This window comes from Gekko japonicus, unplaced genomic scaffold (assembly GCF_001447785.1).
Source record: "Gekko japonicus isolate JY-2015 unplaced genomic scaffold, Gekko_japonicus_V1.1 scaffold874, whole genome shotgun sequence".
NCBI lineage: Eukaryota > Metazoa > Chordata > Lepidosauria > Squamata > Gekkonidae > Gekko > Gekko japonicus.
This window is the reverse complement of record NW_015177035.1, coordinates 257,388-278,500: the sequence shown is the minus strand read 5'-3', so window position 1 is coordinate 278,500 and position 21,113 is coordinate 257,388. Positions and strand designations below refer to the sequence as shown.

Sequence of the window (21,113 nt, the reverse complement as noted above, 5' to 3'; positions counted from 1 at the left end):
CACAGAGACCACGAAGAAGATAGACAGGTTGCTTACCTGTAACTGGTGATCTTCGAGTGGTCATCTGTGCATTCACACCACCCGCCCTCCTTCCCCTCTGCTCTCGGCCCTTCATCTTGTTTCTTTGAAGGCTGTTGGGCGGCGGTCAGAAGGAACTGGCGGGATCTGCGTGCCCCTCCTTGGTCATGCGCAGTGGAGCCGGCGCGTGACCTGGGAGAGGCGCGAAAATCCCTTTTGCTAGCTACCGGTACCGAGAAGGTTCAGCGCAGGCGCAGTATTCCCAAGGGTGTGATGCAAGGGTGTGAATGCACAGATGACCACTCGAAGATCACCAGTTACAGGTAAGCAACCTGTCTTTATCAGTTCCTTCCCCTCCTCAAGGTCACACTGACTGCGTAGCAATCACCAGACTTCTCATGCTGTTAGCACACAAATACCTTTGGGTTCCCAATCTCCAGGCAGGAGAATCCATCTGCACTGCCCTGCAAGTTAATACAATAAAACTGTTGTCTGTGTGACTAGTCTGTTATCTGTGTTCATGGAACTTTTCTTAAAATAATGTCACAGGAATTAAACTGAAGAAAGTTGGGGAAACCACTAAGCCGTTCACATTGACCTAGATCACATCCCTGATGAATATACAGTGGAGGTGAAGAACAGGTTTAAGGGGCTAGATTTGATAGACATAGTGCCTGAAGAACTATGGATGGAGGTTCGTGACATTGTAATCAGCACCATCCCAAAGAAACAGAAATGCAAGAAAGCAAAGTGGCTGTCCATGGGGTCGCTAAGAGTCGGACTCAACTGTGCGACTGAACAACAACAAAAATTCCCATGGATGTGCATAGAATGTGTGGAAAGAGCCATAGAGAATACGGTATTAGAACTGTTCTTTTGCACTCTGTTGACACATTTTCCATATGTTCTGCTCCATTAGCGCTATGGGGTGGAGTGGGGGGAGTAGTTAAAGCTTACTTTCCTAAGCAACGTATTCGCAGACCCAGACATTTTTACAATTAGGCAACTTTTCTCCTTCAAGTAAATTCTGTGTGATGTGCACAAATAAATTGAAATCAGGCAATCTGGATTGTAAAGAAGCTGGGTTGGGAAAGATCAGGAACACCCCTTCATTCCTAGATGAAAAGGAAATTAACAGAAATTGGTAAAATACTGAAAGAATATGGATGGAATAAAGAAACTGTTGATGGGGGAGAAGCAGAACAATTGCTCAAATGAGGGGTGTTGCAAGACATTTATTCATAAACAAGAGTACTGTATGAAGGTTTAGTGAGTGCCTGCATGCATAGGTGCACTGGAAAAAGTTAGAAATGGGCCTAAGCAAAGTTATAGCCTCTTAAGTCTTTTGAAGGGTGTAATTCTGCTTAGGGTAGCATTGCAAGTGTTGACTGCATAAGTAATATGTATAATTTCCAGGTATACATGATAATAATGATTGGCACAATCTGTGGCACAGGTCTCTTATTGGTAGCTCACCAGCTGTTGTAGCATAATTCCTGCATCCCCTAGGAAACCCAGGGAAAATTAAAGATCTGCTATAGGCTTTTAAAAAGATTTCATTTCATAAGATCTTCTGCTGAGCTGATGGCTTCATTGCTGGTGCTGTTCCTAGTCAATGTTTTGTTTCTAGGACAGAGCAAAAACACCAGTGGGACAGGGGGAATAACTCAGGATCATTTTCATTACTCAGAAGTAGATCCTATTTTTAAAAAGGTTGGTTGTCCCATGGCATATGAGATGGTATCATACAAACATGTAAAAGCTTCTGAAAAATTTACACCCTTGTGGCTGGAATATCTTCTAAATCTAAGTTAATACAGTGTGGCTGAATGTATTCATTTGTAAGTAATATACACCCTTGCTTACAAATATATGGCTGTTAAGGACAATTATTCTTGATTTTTTAATTGAGGAAAATGAAAGATTATACCAGCAAGTGAAAGAGCTGCAGATAAATAACAAGAAAAATGAGGGAAACATGTTTAAAGAAAATCAGCGTTTGATGACTGAACTAGCATCCTTAAGGTGAGTTATTTAAATATCTGCTCAAAATCCATCATGATCTTGGGTTAGATCAGAAATAAATAGAAAGATTTTTTGAGGCAGTCTCTAATCTGACTTGGAAATACTCCAGCCAGAGTTAAAAGTCCATTGCTTGAGCATACTTCTCCGAAATCAATCAATCAATTACCTGAGATAGTATAATAATATAACTTGTACACATGATCTGTCACCTGTATGTGACCCATTCAAAACTGGAAAAAAATTGGTTGGGTGGCTAAAAATATGGATTCCAGCTAAGATTATCAAATAAATATTGACATCAGAATGTATATTAGGGACACTGCTCCATTAACCTCAAGGATCTAAGTTTTGAGTTTCTTTGCAAAATATAATTAACAGACTTATATTATTAATATGTTTGAAGTAAATTGTTTTGTTGAATATATTTTATGGAGAGTGAGTAAGAAAATTAATATCAAGCACCTTATTGATTTCACTATATTCAAACTAAGGTTGCTCTTAAAAATGCAGACCATACAAATCTTAGTGAAACTGATTCAGAAACCCTCTTGTGGCTAAAAAGATACAGCATAAGTAAGCCATTCTGGAGCCATTGTATGACCTTCACAAAGAATGTTTTACTAGGCTTAGGGAGAACAAGGACCATGAATATCCGGTTCAGTTATAGGGATAGTAAAGCATATACAAAAATCACCAATTCTGTTTCTTTTTAAATTGAATTAGAGAACAACTGGATAAAAATAATCTTTTATCTCATGGAGTGCAGAATTCTGAACCAACAGGCAATCAGAGCTTCACAGATTTGATTTTGGAACTTCGAGCAGCTAAGGTAAGTGGCTTTGGTAGTTTATTGAAATGTTAACCACTTAAATATTTTTTCATTTTTTTTTTTAATAAAATTTTGATTTCTGATATGTAGTCTTGAATGTTACTAGTGTGGTCTCTTTATTGAATGAAAGCCCTTTGGGGGCAGGAAGAGTTTTTTTTTTTCCTTTGTCCATTGAAAAACATAATAGTCTCAGTACATTAGAAGATACTGCTGTGATCCAGCTAGGGTTGTCAACTTCCTGGGGAAAATGTCCTGTCCCTTGAACAGAATATTAATTTACCAGATGATGACATTTACCTCCATTTCCACACACTTAAAGCCTCTGTTAAAGGGACAGGACATTTTCTCCAGGCCAGCTGGCAATCCTTAGTCCAACATAACTGAGGAACACTATGCCCAATGAAAAATCCCCATGAAGCACATTCATTGTGGGTTGTGAGGCCCATGTACAGGCAGAGCTTGGACTCTGCTTGTTAAGCACAGAAAGTTCAGAATGATAAAGTCCCATAGGTTTCTGGTGCAGGGATGGCAGTCACCCATGTAAAATACATCCAGTGTCACAAACAACAAAATGGGAGTGCAGTACAACTACTGCACTCCTCCCTTGAGCAAGTTCTTCCATGCTCAGTGTTCTTACAGGTCAGGTAGGGACAGAGAGCTGGTTGTCTTCACAGCCCCAGTGATCAATCCCCCAAGTCTAAACTTGTCCACTCACTCCCAAATAGCGTGAAGTCTCTCTTCCCTCCAAGGCCCAGTTACAACAGTCGCATGAGATAAGTAGACAGATAATGACTTGCCCCAAGGCCAGACAACAAACCTCAGAGTTCTTTGAATCTGGGTTTCCTGTACCCTAACTCTACATTGGCTCTTTCTCAGGTATATGTGCAGACACGTAGGTTCTGGATGTAGATAAAGTTTTCTCCCTTCTAGACTATGCTGATCTGTCCACATTGACCCATGCTTCTGTAACCTCTAGACTAGGTTAATACAATGCTTGTTACATGGAGCTTCCTGTGAAGACAACTTGGAAACTGCAGCTAGTACAGAATCTGTTGCCTTTTTTAGGGGCCTTGCTGCTTTGTGTATGGTACAACAATTTTAAGGTTTCTGCTTAAGGATGGCAGTTTTAAACTTTAAAACCTTTCACAACCTGGGACCTACATGTGTGAAGGAGTGTCCTTTCCTGTAACAACATGAACCAATTAAAGTTCTTTCTCTCATTTTCTCTCCCCCACCCTTAGCATGGTCCCTTCTGCCTCTGTTCATCCTTGGGATTTTTCAGTTGCTGCCTCTATTCTGTGGAACAATCTCCTAGAGAGCACTTCAGTGCACCACCATTAATGGTTCTCCCTAAGGCTTGTGAGACCATTCTTTTTCAAAGTTCCTTTCCTAAAGGGCTTATATTTTAAGTCTGATACATACTGACTCTTTCTGATGGGGATTTATTTATTGGTTGTTTCTCTGGAGGGATGTTATTTCTACATTGTAATTTTGTATTACATTGTGTGCCCTTAGTCTCATGTCCATGTTTGGGAGCTGCCTCGGGCTAAATAGAAAAGGTTGGATATAAATATTTTAAATATGAATAAATATATGTCACTGTCATGACTCAGGTGGGGTGTCACCTGACGCTGCCACCACTCTGGATTTAGGTTCCCTTGAGAAAGCCCAGAGCACCCTCCCAAGACCTTCAGACCTCCCTTTTGGCCGAATAACAGGCATAAGGACCAGGCAGAGTGAAACAAGGAAAAGGTTTATTTTATAGGAGGTCAAACAACAAGGTGCAGAATAATAATAGTAAGTGGGTGAAAAGAAAAGAAATCAAATGCCCTAACGCGTCTAAATATATACTGTCCCTAGCTCACTATCTGCAGTGGCACTAGACTACTCACCCTTCCCTCAGGATGAGGGTTTCTCCCCTGCAGCAGCCTTCCTTCTGGCTCTGCCCTCTGTGAAAAAGAACAGCTTCTGCTCTGGCACCAGCCCTTTTGTTCCCCAGCCCTCTTCTTCCCTATTGGTCAATTTTGGCTCCAAAACCTCTCAGGGGCTTCTGGGAGTTGTAGGCCCAGCCTCACCTACTGCTAGCCAGGCTCCATGGGCCTAGTAGGCCTCTGGTGGTAAGGCCCAGATCATGACAGTCACTATGCAGTGGGTGGTGCATACCCTAGTAACACACAGAAATCTGTTACTGTATTCAGGCATATGTGATGTTCAGTTGCTCAGAACAAGTCGTACCCACATGTCTTATGTTTTTGCATCCCTTGGTTCTTTGGGGTGGGAAATGAAGGCAGCAGAGACTAATTTGCTTGAAGAAAGAAAGCGGCTAAAGCAAGACAAACAAGCCCTTGAAGTAGATTTGGAACAAGCAAAGAAAGAGCGAGATTTGGCAAGAGCTCAGATTGCTGCTACTTCAGGTAAAGTCCTACTTTCAAAGAGGCAATTATTTGGTTTGATAATAAGATTGTTCTCCACTTATACTTTCAGTTTTTTTAGTAAAATACAAAATACTAGGGATGGGCACAAGCATAAAAGGGACAGGTCAGTTTGAAGTTCAGGGCGGCCCATGAACCGAACACGAAACCAACCCAAACGGACCCCTCCCGAACCAGTCTGGCAAGTTTGGTTCCCCCTTTCTCGCGACTGCAGCTTGCCACCTTGGAAGGGACTTCCCTTCCATGTTTTTCCCAGCCACGGATTGGTGGAGCCAGGAGAAAGGAGGAATTGCCTGGGAAATGACTTCCTTTCCCCCTTTCTCCTGGCCACAGCAAGCCATGGCCAAGACAAAGGGGATGGGGATCACCAGGGAAGGGTTAAATGGCTGGTAGACATTTAACTATTTGGTTTTGCTCCCTGCTGCTTCAAAGAGGGGGGGGGAAGCAAAACCAAAGGGTTAAATGGATCACAGCCATTTAAATCTAACAGCTGAGCAATGGACCTGCTGAGCTTTTAGGTTTAAATGGCTGCCAGCCATTTAAATCTAACAGCAGACTGGTGGACCCCATGCCGCTCCACTGCTAGGTTTAAAAACTTGACCAAGTTCATGCCGAATTTTGTCTTGTGAGCTGGTTCGTGCCCATCACTCATACCTCACCAGAACAAATAGGTCTAATTACTGTATTCTAAAATGAAGATTTTTTTCCCATAAGAGCTTGGCTGCTGCTTTTGTTCTTATTTTCGTACTTGATAGTTGATTTTTAAACTCTGCTATAATGAATGCTGGGTATAAAGCCTTAAGTTCTGAAAATTAACTTGCCTCAATTGTTAGAAGTAACTGGAGAGGAAAAATGATAGCATGTCCACAACATACCTGTGCTTTATCACAAATACCTGATATTTTACCTCCTAGATGCAAAATCATGTGAGATGAGGATTATGGAAGAATCCTACAAAGAGGAAATTGGACGATTACAGAAAAGGCTTCAGTGGTATGCAGAAAATCAGGAGCTACTGGATAAAGATGCAGCTCGTCTAAGAGGAGCAAAAATAGAAATTGATAAACTGAAACAAGAGGTGACTATAGTATCAAACTTTTATCCATTGCAGTTAAGGGCAGAACAAGTCAAAGGCCAAGAAAGGAATATGACAAAGGCTATTTATAGGCAACTAGAGCAGACTTATTAGTTTCTTGTTCTAGAGAACACCTCCTCAACTTTCTGCATTACATTAACAGTTTCTCTCTATAAATGCAGAGGGTGAGATCACTCTACCTTTGCATCTGTATGGCAAAACCAAAATATATCTGTAGAAAAGACCAAGAGTAGCACCTTAGCAGTGACTCACAAAAGCTCATACCCTGCCACAATTTTTTTTTAGTCTTTAAGCTGCTACTGGTCTCTTGCTCTTTTTTACTGCTACAAACACGGCTACCCATCATGATCAAAATATATCTGGTCTAGGCAATTAAAACTGCAGTCAGTTCACTTCATAAACTCATGACTGCTCAAACTGGCAAGTAAGCGTGACCCAGAAGCTTTCATGGGAATCAGGATATGTTACCTAACTGTTATCACTTAGCTGATTGGTGTGATTAAGGGAGGCTCCAGGGCTGAATGCCTGCCTGCCTGATAGTACTCCAATCTCTAGTTCAAGTCCTGCTCTGGACTTGAGTCCTGACACTCAGCTGTTCAGTTCACATTTTAGACTTTAGTTCTACCTGTTATACAGTAGCCAAAACCAGGATTTGTTCAGACTCAGACCCATAGTTTGACCCTGTTCAGCGGGGGCTGCATCCCTCTAGTTTCATGTTGGATCAAGGGGTGTTCTTTGCATGATCACCATTCATGCTTTAGTTTATTTGAACTCTTTCCGCTGCAGGTGGTGTGTGATTTTTTTTTGACATTGTGAACACAGAAAATGGCACTCCTACATTGGAAAAATACCCTTAATTTGCCATGTTGGGAATTGATTTGCTCCTGCAGTTTAAATAACCAGTTTGTCTAATAGCTTGGTAGGCTTTTTTTTCATACATGCTGTGGTTACTGACTTTATATTTTCTTTCTCCTGTTCTGATAAGGAAATGCCTTTTAATTGCAAAAATACGCCTTGCAGGAGTTCTTGTGTTGTGCTAGTAACAAAATGCATGTATTTCATGCACCTCCCAATCAGTATATGTCTGCATGTATTGCATAGGTTGATCAGCTTAGAATGGAAGCTGGGAATCAGTTGACACAACAGAAGAAAGGACTGAAGGACAGGGCAGCAGATGCCAAAAGAATTCAAGACCTTGAACGACAGGCATGTAAAAAGTCATTCTTCCTCGATGGTTTCAGATTTGCTGTGAAATCCAGTAAGCATCACATTAACAATGCAGTTGTGGTTCTTTGAGGCAATTATGCTGCAAGTTCAACACAAAGGACTGGTTAAATGAGAATGCGGGGGGGGGGCTGCTCATCAGCATACTGAAGATTAACTTTCTCTGGGGAATATTTTCTTTTCATTAGAGCATTGTATCCAAAGGCGGTTGCCCACCTCCAGAAAGGTGAGGAGTATTTGGGTGCTGAGCTCTAATGGGAACTTGAGAACTGGTCTGTAACAATATCTCTGCCAAAAATTTGATATATTTCATTCCTAAATAAACTGTTTTTTATTAAACAAGTACATAAAATATGCCCTTTAGGCTCAAGTTTCTCAATCAGCAGCAAACATCCAAACTGCATTTGAAACTGAAGGGACTTTCCAAAGCAATTTGTGACATGTCTCAGGGGTATCTTTGCCACTGAGAGGGAGAAAAAGTAAAAAATGAATTGGGTATGCCTAAGCCCTCGAGAGTACCTTATGTAGCTCTTCTGATCTCAGCCCCATTTTTTTAGTGGTCATGCTTTTAATTTACCATGATATTTCTGCTAGACACCAAAAAGCTTAAGAGACAAGTGTGAAGCTCCTAAACGAGACTGAATCAGCAGGGTTGATTCTATTCATTTAAGTCTTAATCAAGACCAGAGTTTTCTCTTCCACTTAAAAATGCCCTTTTTGAAATGTTTGATCTTCATTACTTTCAAAGTAGTTTCCTTCAAAACTGTTCAGTAAGGAATTTCTAACCTAATCGAAGTTTGTTGCCATTGCTGATTTTTTAAACTCTTGGTCTGCTTTTTAAAAGGTTAAGGAAATGGAAGGGATTCTGAAAAGAAGACATCCAAATTCTTTGCCAGCTTTGATCTATGCTGCTGCCACAGCGAGTTCTGATGGAGGTGGTGATGCGTCATCAAAAACCAACACCGTTGATTTTCTTGAAAGAAGAATTAAAAAGTTAGAAGCAGAACTTGAGGGTAAAGATGATGATTGTAAGAAAAGTCTCCGAACTATGGAACAGCAGTTTCAAAAAATAAAGGTAACTTGGTTTTTTTCCAGCAAGTTTGCTATGGCTGGGATCCAAAAGCATCCTTATGCTGCAGAAGCCAGGAAGTCTCCCCCCCCCCCCCCAACTAAGAACTTCCAAGTGGTTGCTGATTCTAGAGTAAGACCCCACTCATGGGCGGTCATGTCTCTCCCAGGAGCAGGAGTTCAGGAGTTATTTCAGACTGCTGGCTGGGGGTGAGCCACAATAGTCACGCTCCATGGATAGAAGTCCTTGCCATCTGCAAAAATGCCCCACTGAATCTACCTCATTACACCAGTCCAACTGCATTCACCATCCATAGCACCCAATAGCCTCCAATGTGTATTCATGTGCTTATTACTTCAGAAGAGGCATCCAACCCATTTGTTAGGACTTGGATGGTCATCATATGATGCATTCCTGAGAACACTTTTCTTGGGATTAATTTCCATTGAATTGATCAGAGTAGGATTCTGTTTAGGATTGCTGTAGTAAAAAGGAGAGGCGCATCTCTATGGGTAATGCAAACAGAAGGCTGGTGACAATGTATGGTCTTTCTCAATCAAGGGCAGCTTTTCTTAAATGATTTTTCATGAGTAGAGAAGTCTTTGTCATGCAAGATTTTGTTCATTGTTGTTGTACCCCTTATCAGTCTGTATACAGTGTCTCTGCCTTAGAACAAACTGTCACTGTTCAGATCATTTGCTGTTGGTCAACTTGCCAAAACTGTTCTGTGGACTCCCCATTGCCACTGCATATGCCTCTGCATTTGCAGCAGCGGAAATAAGAGCCACACAACAGATCATCTCCATGTAGAAGCGGTTACTGAGTCCTCCATGTAAATTACCGCTTATTGTGAAACAGAAAGAAAACAGCAGGATGATGGGATCATCCAAGCACCACTTCTGTCCCAAGGATTACTTTAGGAACAGTGTTCAGTGGATTGTATACAAGCTCAGCAAGAAGGTGAAATTCTTTCAGCTTGCAAATGACTATAAAGAGGGGAGACTAGACAGGAAGTTCAAACTGTGAAAATGTTAATGGAAGTACTCAGTAATTGTACAGGGGAAAAGATTCACTCCATTGCCCCCTACCAAGTATTATTGGCTTGAACTGTTTTCTTCAGCACTTGTATGGCTGATATTATTGTAAGTTCTCTTCGTATTAAAAGTAAGCTGCCTTTTCAAAAGCCGTGTTTATTGTCATTAGCCATAATTGGTCAAGGAAAGTCTGAGGTCTGGTTTAATTTACATGTTCAGCTTTTTTTTTATGTGTTCAGTGACACCCCTGCATATTGAGATAAAGAAACAAAACATGGTATGCACATTTTGATACACCATTTTCAAGGTGGACAAGAAAGATGTAAAACATAGTTATTGTGATCTCTCATATATTTTGGCCTATTTAAAACAAAGTTTCAGATAAAAAACTGAGTTCTAAAATACAAAAACAGAGAGAACCAGTCCTTTTGTGTTCAAAACAAGACCTCTTGAAGCATGTGATTAACTAGATGAATACATTTTGGATTGCTTATACTTGGCGAGACATTTATGTGGCATGATGAAAACCTTCACTTTATATTATCTGCCTTTTCAGCATCAGTATGAGAAAAGGGTTAATGAGCTTGAACAGCTACTGGCATATAAGCTGCAGGATGACCCTCAGGAGCTTCAAGACAGAACAGGCAGCTTGGCAGCACTGGAGGAAGAACTTCATAGCGTGAACAAGGCCCACCAGATTACAGTAAAAAACCTTCAAGCAGAAATCGATTCCCTTAGTAATCAGATTGCTCAGATGGAGCTTCAGAAGAAAGTAACAGAGGATGCAGACATACAATCACTGGAGTTCCAGGTGGAGCAGGCTCATGCAAAGGCCAAGTGGGTGAGACTAAACCAAGACCTGGTTGCTAAAAACAGAGAGATACAAGACCTTACAAGAACTGTTGAGAGACTGCAGAAGGAAAGGAGGATTATGCTCTCCCATAAGGATTCAGGTGGCCAAATTGCCAGTAAAGAAAAGCCTTCAGGAAATGTGAAAAAAGTGATTTTTGACTCGAAGGACACTGGAAACGGAGAGTTCTTCCCTGGCACTCTTGATGATAAGATATATCAGCCCAGTGCCTTTGCTGATTCTCATATCTCAGAGGTCCTGCAAGAAAATGCCCAGCTGAAAAATGAGCTGGAAAAAATGACCTTGGAACTAAGCCAACAAAGAGCAAAATCTGAAGCAGGACTAGCAAATTCTGAAAGTGTCATACGGAGGTAATTTGATATATCATCAAACAACTGAAATGCTTTAAACAAAAGTCACCCCTTAGTCCAGGATGCTAATAAGTGGCAAGCAATGGACATGATCTGTAGCCCCATGAGTTTTTTGAAGTGAGTGCAGCAGTTCCCTACGGTCAGGGCTTCTCTGTGTGCAGCAATGTCAGGAGCAGCTGTCCATGCATCTACATAGAGCTCACACTGTCCTTAATATGAATGGGAAATCCTTCCACATGTCCTCTGGTATGCTGGTGGGATGTGAAGAGGGAGCTGCATTTCTCACTGTGTCTTGAAGATTGAGACATACCAACAGCCTTAAACCAAAAACCTGCTAATTCTGAGATCCTAGGCCTAATTTAATTTCCATCCCAACTCTAAATACAGTTACATATGCAAAAAGTTGTGGCGAACTTTGCTGCCAGACTAGGCTCATAGAGAGATGCAATAAAGTAGGGAGGGCCAGCCGGTCTTGGGCCCCTGAATGCAGTGCTCTCTGGGTATGCCAGACCCTGTCCATAAAGGGCTTTAAAGGTCAAAACCAGCACCTTGAAGCGAATCCGGTATGCTATTGGCAGCCAGTGCAATGGTTTCAGCACAGGCTGGATGTGGTCCCACATAGAGAGACCCATCAACAGCCTGGCCGTAGCATTTTGAAGCAGCTGCAGCTTCCAGATTTGGGACAAGGGCAGCCCCATGTAGAGAGCATTACAGTACTCTAATCTCGAGGTGACCATTGTGTGGATCACTGTTGCCAAGGAACATTCAAGGAAGGGAATTCAAGCATTCAAGGAAGGGAACCAATACAAGCTTCCAAGGCATTCTATCACCTCACACTACTTTTCTGATCAAAATTGCACCCCAGCGCTGTGCTACTGTTTGCTCCATGGTGGGAAAGGTGTGTGTAATGTTCCTAACATTCTCATGAGAGACTGAAATTGACCTCTCCTTCAGGATTTGCATCTCTTCCTTCATTTCCATATGGGGGTTAGAGTGGAGTTTGGGTTTTGATCCTACAAACTGTGAGCAGACAGCAGATCTTTCCTGCTTGTCTCCAGATAATTGTTTGGAATTGTAGGAGCCTCAAGGACAAAATGCTACAGGGCACAGTGGTCTGCAATGAAGAGGGCAATTGGGCAACATGACCCCCCACACACACTTCCCTCTTGCGCCAGTGGAGCCTCTTGTGTTAGCAGAGACTACAACAGCAGAAGAGCAAGATGGAATAATGTCATTCAATTCCTATTCCTCAGTGCAGCCTTTCATGCCTTGTGGCATTTTGTTCATGAGGCTTTTGCAAAGCTCTGCATCACCTCTTTTTTTTTTATTATTCAATTTGACCAATGTCAGAATGGGGCAAATGGGAAAGTGCCACAAGCACTACAGACTGTTGTACATCAAGAACTGGCATCAGAAGGAAAATCTGCTCTTGAAGTGACAGAAATAAAACATTTCTGAATTGACAGAAATTAAAATACAGGCAGATGTAAATCATGCAGATTTGGATTGCATGATTTAGTTCTTTGAGGTTTCAGGTAAGTATAAAAGATAATTACCTTTACAGGTCAAAGGAAGACTCAGAAGAATACATTGCAGCCCTTAAAGCATCACATCAGAAAGAGATGGAGAAGATTCTTCGTCAGCACGCTGTGGAACATTCTACTTCCAAAGTAGCTCAGTTAAACAGTAAAATTTCAACGCAGGAGGTAACATATACCAGCTGTCTACCACAGTGCTTCAAAAGACTGTATGGCAACCAGGGCCGGTTCCAGGGTTTGGTGGGCTCTGGGCACAGTGCTCCTGTCCATCCAGCCCTCCCAGCACTCATACACCATCCCCTGCAGCTGAGTGCCATTTACCACTTGCAACCCCTTTCCTTGTTAATACTGGGTAGTATGTGCGGCCAGGAACGTGGGTGGCGGGAGGGCTCACAAGGAAGGGCAAGCAGGGGGATAGCGGCAGCAGTGGGCATCACTGGAAGTCCCAGTCCTCAGCAGCTGCCCCTTCTAAGCGGTTGCCAAATGCTGACATGGGATCTGAGGGCCCCTTTTCCTCCAGTGTTAAACATTTTGCAGAATTAGCTTCATTTTTTTACCTGCATGTCTCGCCTCTAAATTGAATTTAATGCAGTACTAAGTACAGTCTGTGATGGAAGCCAGCTGCCCATGCACATGTGTGAGTTAATAGTCTGCTGCCTGCAAATGAAGATGCAAGTCCAGTAAATAAATACATAACTCCTGCTCCTCCATAGAGATGGGAGTCATCATTACCGTTATAGCGCTACCATTTTAATGCAACTTTTTGTCTTCAGATTTAGTAATATGGAACATCTTTTATGAAGTACTGTAGTACTTCTTAGAAAGATTCAGGAGAGGCTTTCAGGTGAACTGTTCAAACAATGAGTTTAATTGAGAATGATTAAATCTTTCTTTAGGTCTTGATAAAACATCTTCAGCAGCAACTCCATGAGTTGCGGAGAGATCAAGAAGCTCTTAAAGTATCACAGATGCGAGAGGAAATTCTTCAGAAGGAAGTAAGTGGGAAATGCAGAGTATTTCAAAGCAATTTTCGTAATTTAATTCTGAAATGGCACCATTTGTGTTTACGTTTTATTCTCAATGTCATGTGTAGTGCTTTGTAACTCACATCAGGTGAATGCTAGTAATATGCCTGACCAATGCACAAAAGTCCTGTGTTAATTTTGAAAAATGGCTTGAAAAGCAGCTTATTTACTTCTATTTATATCTTGCCCCTTCCCTCACGGAATGCCAGGGGCATGGCGAGGAGGCTCCAGGAGGAAGCCAAACCCATGAGGGCTGTGTCATGTGCCAGCCAATCTTACTATTTATTTATTTAATTTATTTATTTTTCAAACTTTTACCCCGCCTCCCGCCAAGGCGGCTCAGGGTGGCTTACAAATAATTAATACCAGTATACAATTAAAACCAGTTATCACAACTAATACAATACCATACCATAAAACCATAAAACATTACCGTAAATACAACCATTTGAGATTTGGCAGCCATCCGTATAAAGTGCTAGTGCTTATGTGGAACGGCCAGTGTGGCCAGGGCTATTAGAACGCTTGTCGGAACAGCTCGGTCTTCACCGCTCTACGGAATTGTTGAAGATCCCACAGAGCTCGAATTTCAGTTGGGAGCTTGTTCCATAGTGTCAGTGCAGCTAGGGAGAACGCCCTGGTTCTTGTTGCTGTTAACTTAGCATCCCTAGGGCCAGGGGGAACCAGGATCTCAGTGCTCTTGGGGGAACATATGGGGAAAGGTGGTCCCTTAGGTATATATAGAGACAGATTGTCACAGCAAGGTTACAATTAGTGTGGCAGCTAAATCTTGCAAAGATGCATTCTTTATAAGTTGTCTGACAAGGCTTTGGGGGGGAAAAGTCGCACAGAAATGGATTAGGCAAAACTGGGCAACACATACAAAAAATAATTGAGAACTTTGGGGACTGTAACATTTCAGGCTATATGTGGAAGATTGCATGTTGGAATTGTTCCTCATGGCAAAAACTCCCCATCTGCTGGGAGCATGGCTAGACTAGAAGCCTTTGCTTGGTGCACTACTTTTCTGTATGTGGTAGGTTGCGGGGGGGGGGGTAGGAGGTTCTGAGCATGCTGTCCTCCTCCTGCAGTCTGAAATTGTGTAATTGAAGGACCTTTTTACCCTCAGTTTCACCTGTCTGTAGATCACTGATTACTTTGTAACAAATAGTACATGCACAAATAGACACACGCACACACATCCCCCCACTTTTGATATGAACATGCAGGCATGTATTGAAATGCACATGGCTTCACCCTCCATCGTATTTGGACCCAGTTGCTGTGGGTGCCCAATCAACAGTGTTCTGTTTTTATCAGATATTGTGGCACTGAATGTTTTTGGATAATTCAGTGAACCAAAAATGAAGGTAATATTAGGATGTGGGGATCCTGGGCTCTAGAAACCTGATTCTGGTGTCTAAAGATCTCAAGGTGGGACTAATATGACTTCTCAAGTACATATTAATATGCCCATGCATTTATCATTGGCTAGATGTCCTGACCTGGATAGGCCAGGCTAGCCTGATCTCTTCAGATCTCGGAAGCTAAGCAGAGCCAGTCCTGACTAGTATTTGGATGGGAGCCCTCCAAGGAATGCCAGGCTTGTCATGCAGAGGCAGACAATGGCAAACCACCTCTGAATGTCTCTTGCCTTGAAAACCCTACAGGGTCGCTGTAAGTCAGCTGTGACTTGACGGCAAAAGAAAATGTGTACGCAGATACAAACAGACTTGTTTTATACCCTAGAAAATTCCTGACACCTCATTCTGTGCCACTGTCAGGTACTTCACTGACTCAGTATCAATAGCAGGTTCTTAAGCAGATTCAACTTTATTGATCAGAATAAGGTGAAGTCGACACTTTAAGTCAGGAATGACGCATACAAAATTGCAGTAGCAGATATGGTGGGTTCATACATTACCCCCTGACACCCAGAGGCCAATAAGCAATGAATATAAAATGCTGGGAACTGTGTAATGGTTCAAGGGTGAGCGGGAGAGTGGGAGACATTTGCGCCCAAGCAATGAACGCACAAGGCCAGCCGGCCGATAAGGAGCAAAACCGAAACACAGCTGCAGAGCACATTCCAGCAGAAAGGAAAAAACTTCATGGCGGGCCATGGCGACTAGGCAAATTCACAGTGGATAGGTCCATGAATGGCTGAATACAGACTGGCTTTGGATAGCAGTTAAAGGGGCAAAAGCAGGCAGAGGATTTGGCCTTCTTGGCCGCTCTATGAAGCAAGATGCTGAACCAGAAAGACCACTGGTTTGATGTAGCAGGACTATTCTTACGTCCTTCTTATGTCCCACTTTGTTGTTTTCTGCTCCAACAGGAATGTTGGGTTCATTGAGTTTTATTTGGGAAGATAGGGCTGGCACCACCCCTTGTTCAGGTATACTTGCACCTGTTGTCAATGATGTGATTGAGCATGCACAGAAGAGCCTATTACCATTAATAAAATATCTCACATTTTAGATGGGAAAATTGTTAGAAGAACTCAGAGAAGCTAAAGAGAGCCAGCGGCCTGAGATGAAACATTTTGTGTGCCTGGACAGGAAGATCAGACAGTTGGAAGCCAGATATGAACAAAGAGAACAAGAGCTTCAGCAGGTAAATAAAATAATGGTTATCTGAAAAGGTGATTGTTGCTATTGCTTGGCAAGATCCAACCCAGTGAGCTTCAAAATCTGACTTTCTTGGCCCCTTAATTTATCAGTGTTTGTGTGTGTGTGTGACAAAATGGAACAGGTGGGACCAGAGCTGGTGCTAGCTGGAACGTCTGTGGAATTGGCTGTTTCAGAAACTGCAGCAGCCTGGGTTGTCTGAATGGCAGCACTGGTCATGCCGGTGAACTGGTGGAGATCAGAGTACTGATGAGTGGCATTGCCCACACAGCTCCTAGAAGTCTCCCAGAAGACAAGATCTTGTAAAAGCTTCCAGTGGTGAAAGCCATTTGGGTGTCTTAGGCCGCGGTCACATGGAGCAGTAGCCACACTGCATAGACGGAAGATCGGCGGACTTTCCAGGCGTGATCTCACCGCAATATCTGGGGAGCGTAGAGCTCCCGCGGCTGACCCGTGCCTACCCTCCAAGGGCGGGCGCCTGATCGCGTCCCTGCCGGACTCCCGTAGCTTCCGGCGCCCACCGGGTTGTTCCCCCCCCCGTGCCTCAAGAAGCGCCCAACAGCGCATGCGCACAAAGACGCGCAGCGTCGTTGGGGTCGAGGGAGGGCCATGGGGGGCTGCGATAGGGGTGAGCATCAGCAGCCAGCCAGGCGGAGAGCGGGCCGCGTGTCCCTGGGAGGCCGGGTGAGCTACTGGTGGGGAGGGGGGATCTGGCGGGTTACTCCCCCCTCCCCTCCTTGTGAGCGGCCCATGGACCCTGCCCGGAGTGGGCTGTGCACGGCTCTCCCAGAGGCGGCGGCTTGTTCGGTGGAGGTGCGGATACTCGTGTGATCGGCACTTCCGCCCAAACCACGGGACCTCACCGGGACGTCTGATCCCGCAGCCGCGTGGTATTTTGCCCCAGGGCAAATAGCCACGCTTACCCCCCGCATTTTCCGGCCCATGTGGCAGGGGCCTTTGTATAGAATAGTCTTTTAATGTTTTCCAATACCATCAGTAAAGATTTCCTGATCAAATGTTGTTTAAAATAGCTATGTGTATCTGATTTTCCATACTACATAAATGCAGATCATGCCCCTCCTAAGTTAATAATCTAGTGTTTCCTAATGTGATCCATTCTTTCAACCACATCAGTGCTGCTGCTCTATAATATAAAAGTCAGTCTTATAACACAAGTCCAGCTCTTTCTTTAGCATCTTGTAACGCCTTCATTTTTATTCTTGGTTTTTTGCTCTGCCATATAAATTGTGACATCACTTTGTCAAGTTCTTTAAAACACTGTTGATTCTGAAAAACTGGTATTGTTTGAAATAAAAAGATTAATCTTGGGAGGATATTTATCTTTATTGCAGCTATTCTGCCCATCAGGGATAATTGTAGGTTTTTTCCATTTTTCCAAATCTTTTTTAATTTCTATCATAAGTTCCATATAGTTGTCTTTCAACAAAGAGCTACATCTGTTTTAATGTTTATTCCTAGATATTTTACTTTCTTTTGTGATTGAAAGCAAAAAAATATATGTTACTGAGATATGAGGGCTTGTTAGATAATAAAAATGAATTAAAATCAACAGAAAATCTTAAAGAACAAGAGATTAATATAGGTTGGTGGGAAAGGGTACAAATAGAGTTGAGATTTGCTAAAGACAAACCATTAGGTTTTTACACAAATTTAACAGAAATGGATAAGATATTGTTATATACTGAAGATAAATTGATTAAGAAATTGTATATAATTATGTTAGAGGACAAAATGCAAGATGAAATAGTTAAAAACTGTATGGTCAAATGGGCACAAAACCTGGGTCATATTATTGAGTTAGATCAATGGTCATGTGTATGGAAAACAAACGTTAAGATTACTAAAGCAACTTCATATAAGGAAAATATATACAAAATGTTCTGTAGATGGTATATTACCCCAGACAAGCTAGCTAAATTTTATCCTGACCTACCAAATGATTGTTGGAAATGTAAAAATAATGTTGGTTCATTTTTCCATACGTGGTGGACTTGCGATAAAGCTAAAAAATATTGGAGTTGGATACAGGAGATTTTACAAAAATGTTAAAAACGACTGTACCTTATACACCAGAATTGTTTTTATTGAATATATCACCAGAGAAATATAAAAAACAAGATTTTTACCTTACTATACATATTGTAACAGCGGCAAGAATATTATATGGCATATGCTAAATATCGGAGAAGAAGTGAAACTCCTTCAAAGGAAGAAGTTATAAGTAAAATACTGGAAACTGCAGCGATGAATAACCTAACCTTAATATTGAGAGGAAATAACAAATAAGATTTTGAGAACACAAGTTTAAGGTTTTATAAATGAATAGAGGAACATAACATATCAAATTCCTAGACTTTCAGCCGAACTTAAAAGGAATAAGACCTATATATATACCTGTGAGCAAAAGGTGTTCATTAAAATCACAAGGTGTATAAAAGAACCAAATTCTTTAATTACATTATGTGGTCAAATGACAACATGGGGGGAAATGACATAACGAATCTTCCCCAGTTTTCTATGTTTTTATGTTTGTATGTTGTCTGTTTTATATGTATGAAATAAAAAATTAATACAAAAAAAAGAAGACAAGATCTTGGACGTGTGATGAGGTTTGCCCTGCAGGCCACTGGGCATATGCTATCTGTGTTGCCCTATTTGAGCCCTGGGTGGTAGAAACCCAAATGTTCAAGCAGCCCCATAGCTAGGGATTTTGGGGGAAGGGAGCCTTGGAGGGGGCCTCCAGCTAATTAAAAGCTCCAGTGCAAGGGGGGGTAATGCCCAGTGTCTGCAGCTTCCCACACACACACACTAGGGCAGGCTTTCCCTGCAAAGCATCCAGTTCCCTCCCTCCCCAAGGAGCTCCAGTGCCCCTTCCCGTGGTGTGGCATTGGGGCAGCCTGACCTCCACCCTCAACTCCCTCCGGGGCTGGGAGAGGAGAGGTGCATGGCGGCCAGGTTGGCCACAGAGGTGCCATGTGTGGGCTTGGCACGCCGGAGCGCAGCTGGGTGTGCCTGGCCTAGGCCAAGGGGGGTGCCCACCTTGCCTTGCCTTTACCTGCTGCCGGCAGGCAGCATGGCGAGCGTCTGGTAGCAGGCAGCCCGGGATAGAGGCTTCCCCCCCATTCATTCTCGCTGCCTCCCTGGGCTGCTCTGTCAGCCTAGCCTCACCACTGCTGCTGCTTGTGCCACTGCCACCTCTGAAGTCACTACCCTCGTCCTCCTCACCAACAGGCTGACAAGCAATTGGGTTGAGGGGGCCCAGGGGGGGGGAGTTGAGGCTTGGGGAGCAGGGCCCATAAAGACCACTGGGGGCCAGGCCCTGTGGGCCCCGTGGTAGCTATGGGCCTGTGTGCAAGGCTGGACTATAAGATCACCTGGGAAAGGAGGAGGAATTGGGTGAGGGACTGATTTCTCCTCCTCCTAGTCTAAGGACATTTATAGGGCAGTGGGCAGGAACTTGCCATGGGTGAAGAAAGTATTACCCATATAACAAGGTTATAACAAGTAAAGCCTCCTTTACCCATGTAAGAACAACATGCATCACCTAGAGAATAAACTTTGGGATCTTCTGCCTATGTATACCAGGGTCCCAATTTGGGGCAGCCTCCAAAAGAACACAGGAGAAAATGGCTCTTAATTAAGAAAGATCTTTATTCCTTGGAAGATACAGAATGGAAAAATCAAATGGCTAGAATTGCAAAACAGGACAGTACGATAAACAAATGTAAAATCTTAACATAAACCTACCTTCCTATGAGCTACTGTTTATTGGGGGAAATCTGGAAAAGGGGGATTTACTAGGAGTAAGGCAAGCCAGTGATGCTTCAAGGGAATAAAGGGAAAAAAGGAAATATACGCGCTTGATCCTGAAGAGAAGTCAGACAAGATTCCAGTGCTGGAGCAAGTGATGAAAAGCAGGTCTGGGGATGTTCAGTAATTTCAAGAGTCCAACAGGTTGTTGGGTGGCAGGTTAGATCCAAGACCAGCTACCCAAACATGGGGTTGGGAAGGGGATTTTACACCTCTTCAATTGGATTAGCTGAGAAGGAGGCCATTGCATGGGGCAGTGTTTGGCTATGCTATGGAATTTGGGAAATTCCAAGGATTATTGAATGATTGCTGAGAATGTTGTTGAGAATAAAATGTGTTAAAGAAATGTATAATGGGTAAGGTGAGGCAGAAAACTGCATAACTGAGTTATGTGGAGAGTGGGTAGTTTTCTGAAGATCAGGAGACTTGCTTATCATTCTGCACATCTCTGCCATTTCCAGAAACCCCTAGTTTGATATGAGGAGTTTATAATGGGATGGGTGTTGGGAAGGGGGGTGTTTGTCACGTATCAATTGATGGCAGGCCAGTTCTAATGTCATAATCCCTGCAATCCCTCTTCCTTTGAGAGTTCCGTGTACTCTCAACAGATCTACATGTAGCCTGTTAGTTTTTTATTAACTGGATTATGCAAATTAAGATGTTGGATGGGGTACATAGATAGATGACTGTCTCTTAGCTTAGGGTTCAAGTAGAAGTCTTTCTAGTCCATTCCAAACCTGTAATCATATATGTTGGTGTTCTGGTATTACATATATTGTCTGCACAGGACTCATACATAGAAAGAACTAATTGATTACCCTAAAGTTTAATGCTGAATCATTGACTGAGCTACAGGGATCACATCAGCAAGTGAAGTGCAGATATCGTAATGTGTTTTCCTTCTTTTCCTTATTTTCTGAAGTACCAGCCTGTCTCCTGCCATCTTTTTCAAAACATACGAAATGTTCTCTTTTATTCTTGTGTGTGTGTGTGTGTGTTAAGTGCCACTAAATCGCTTCTGATTTATGGTGACCCTATGAATTCATGACCTCCAAAATGTCCTATCATTAGCAGCCTTGCTCAGGTCTTGCAAATTGAGGACTATGGTTTCGTTGATTGAGTCAATCCGTCTCATGTTCAG

General features: G+C 42.7%; 1 protein-coding gene across 1 annotated transcript in view; it reads left to right on the top strand.

Annotated features, from left to right (window-relative positions):
* CEP162 (centrosomal protein 162kDa) overlaps window positions 1-21,113 on the top strand; it is a 94,458-nt gene that overhangs the window by 62,739 nt on the left and 10,606 nt on the right. Inside the window, 10 exon segments of the mRNA XM_015427963.1 lie at window positions 1,931-2,043; window positions 2,767-2,872; window positions 5,160-5,286; window positions 6,219-6,382; window positions 7,502-7,606; window positions 8,469-8,699; window positions 10,284-10,948; window positions 12,513-12,654; window positions 13,383-13,481; window positions 15,993-16,127. Coding sequence (XP_015283449.1) covers window positions 1,931-2,043; window positions 2,767-2,872; window positions 5,160-5,286; window positions 6,219-6,382; window positions 7,502-7,606; window positions 8,469-8,699; window positions 10,284-10,948; window positions 12,513-12,654; window positions 13,383-13,481; window positions 15,993-16,127 — 1,887 coding nt within the window.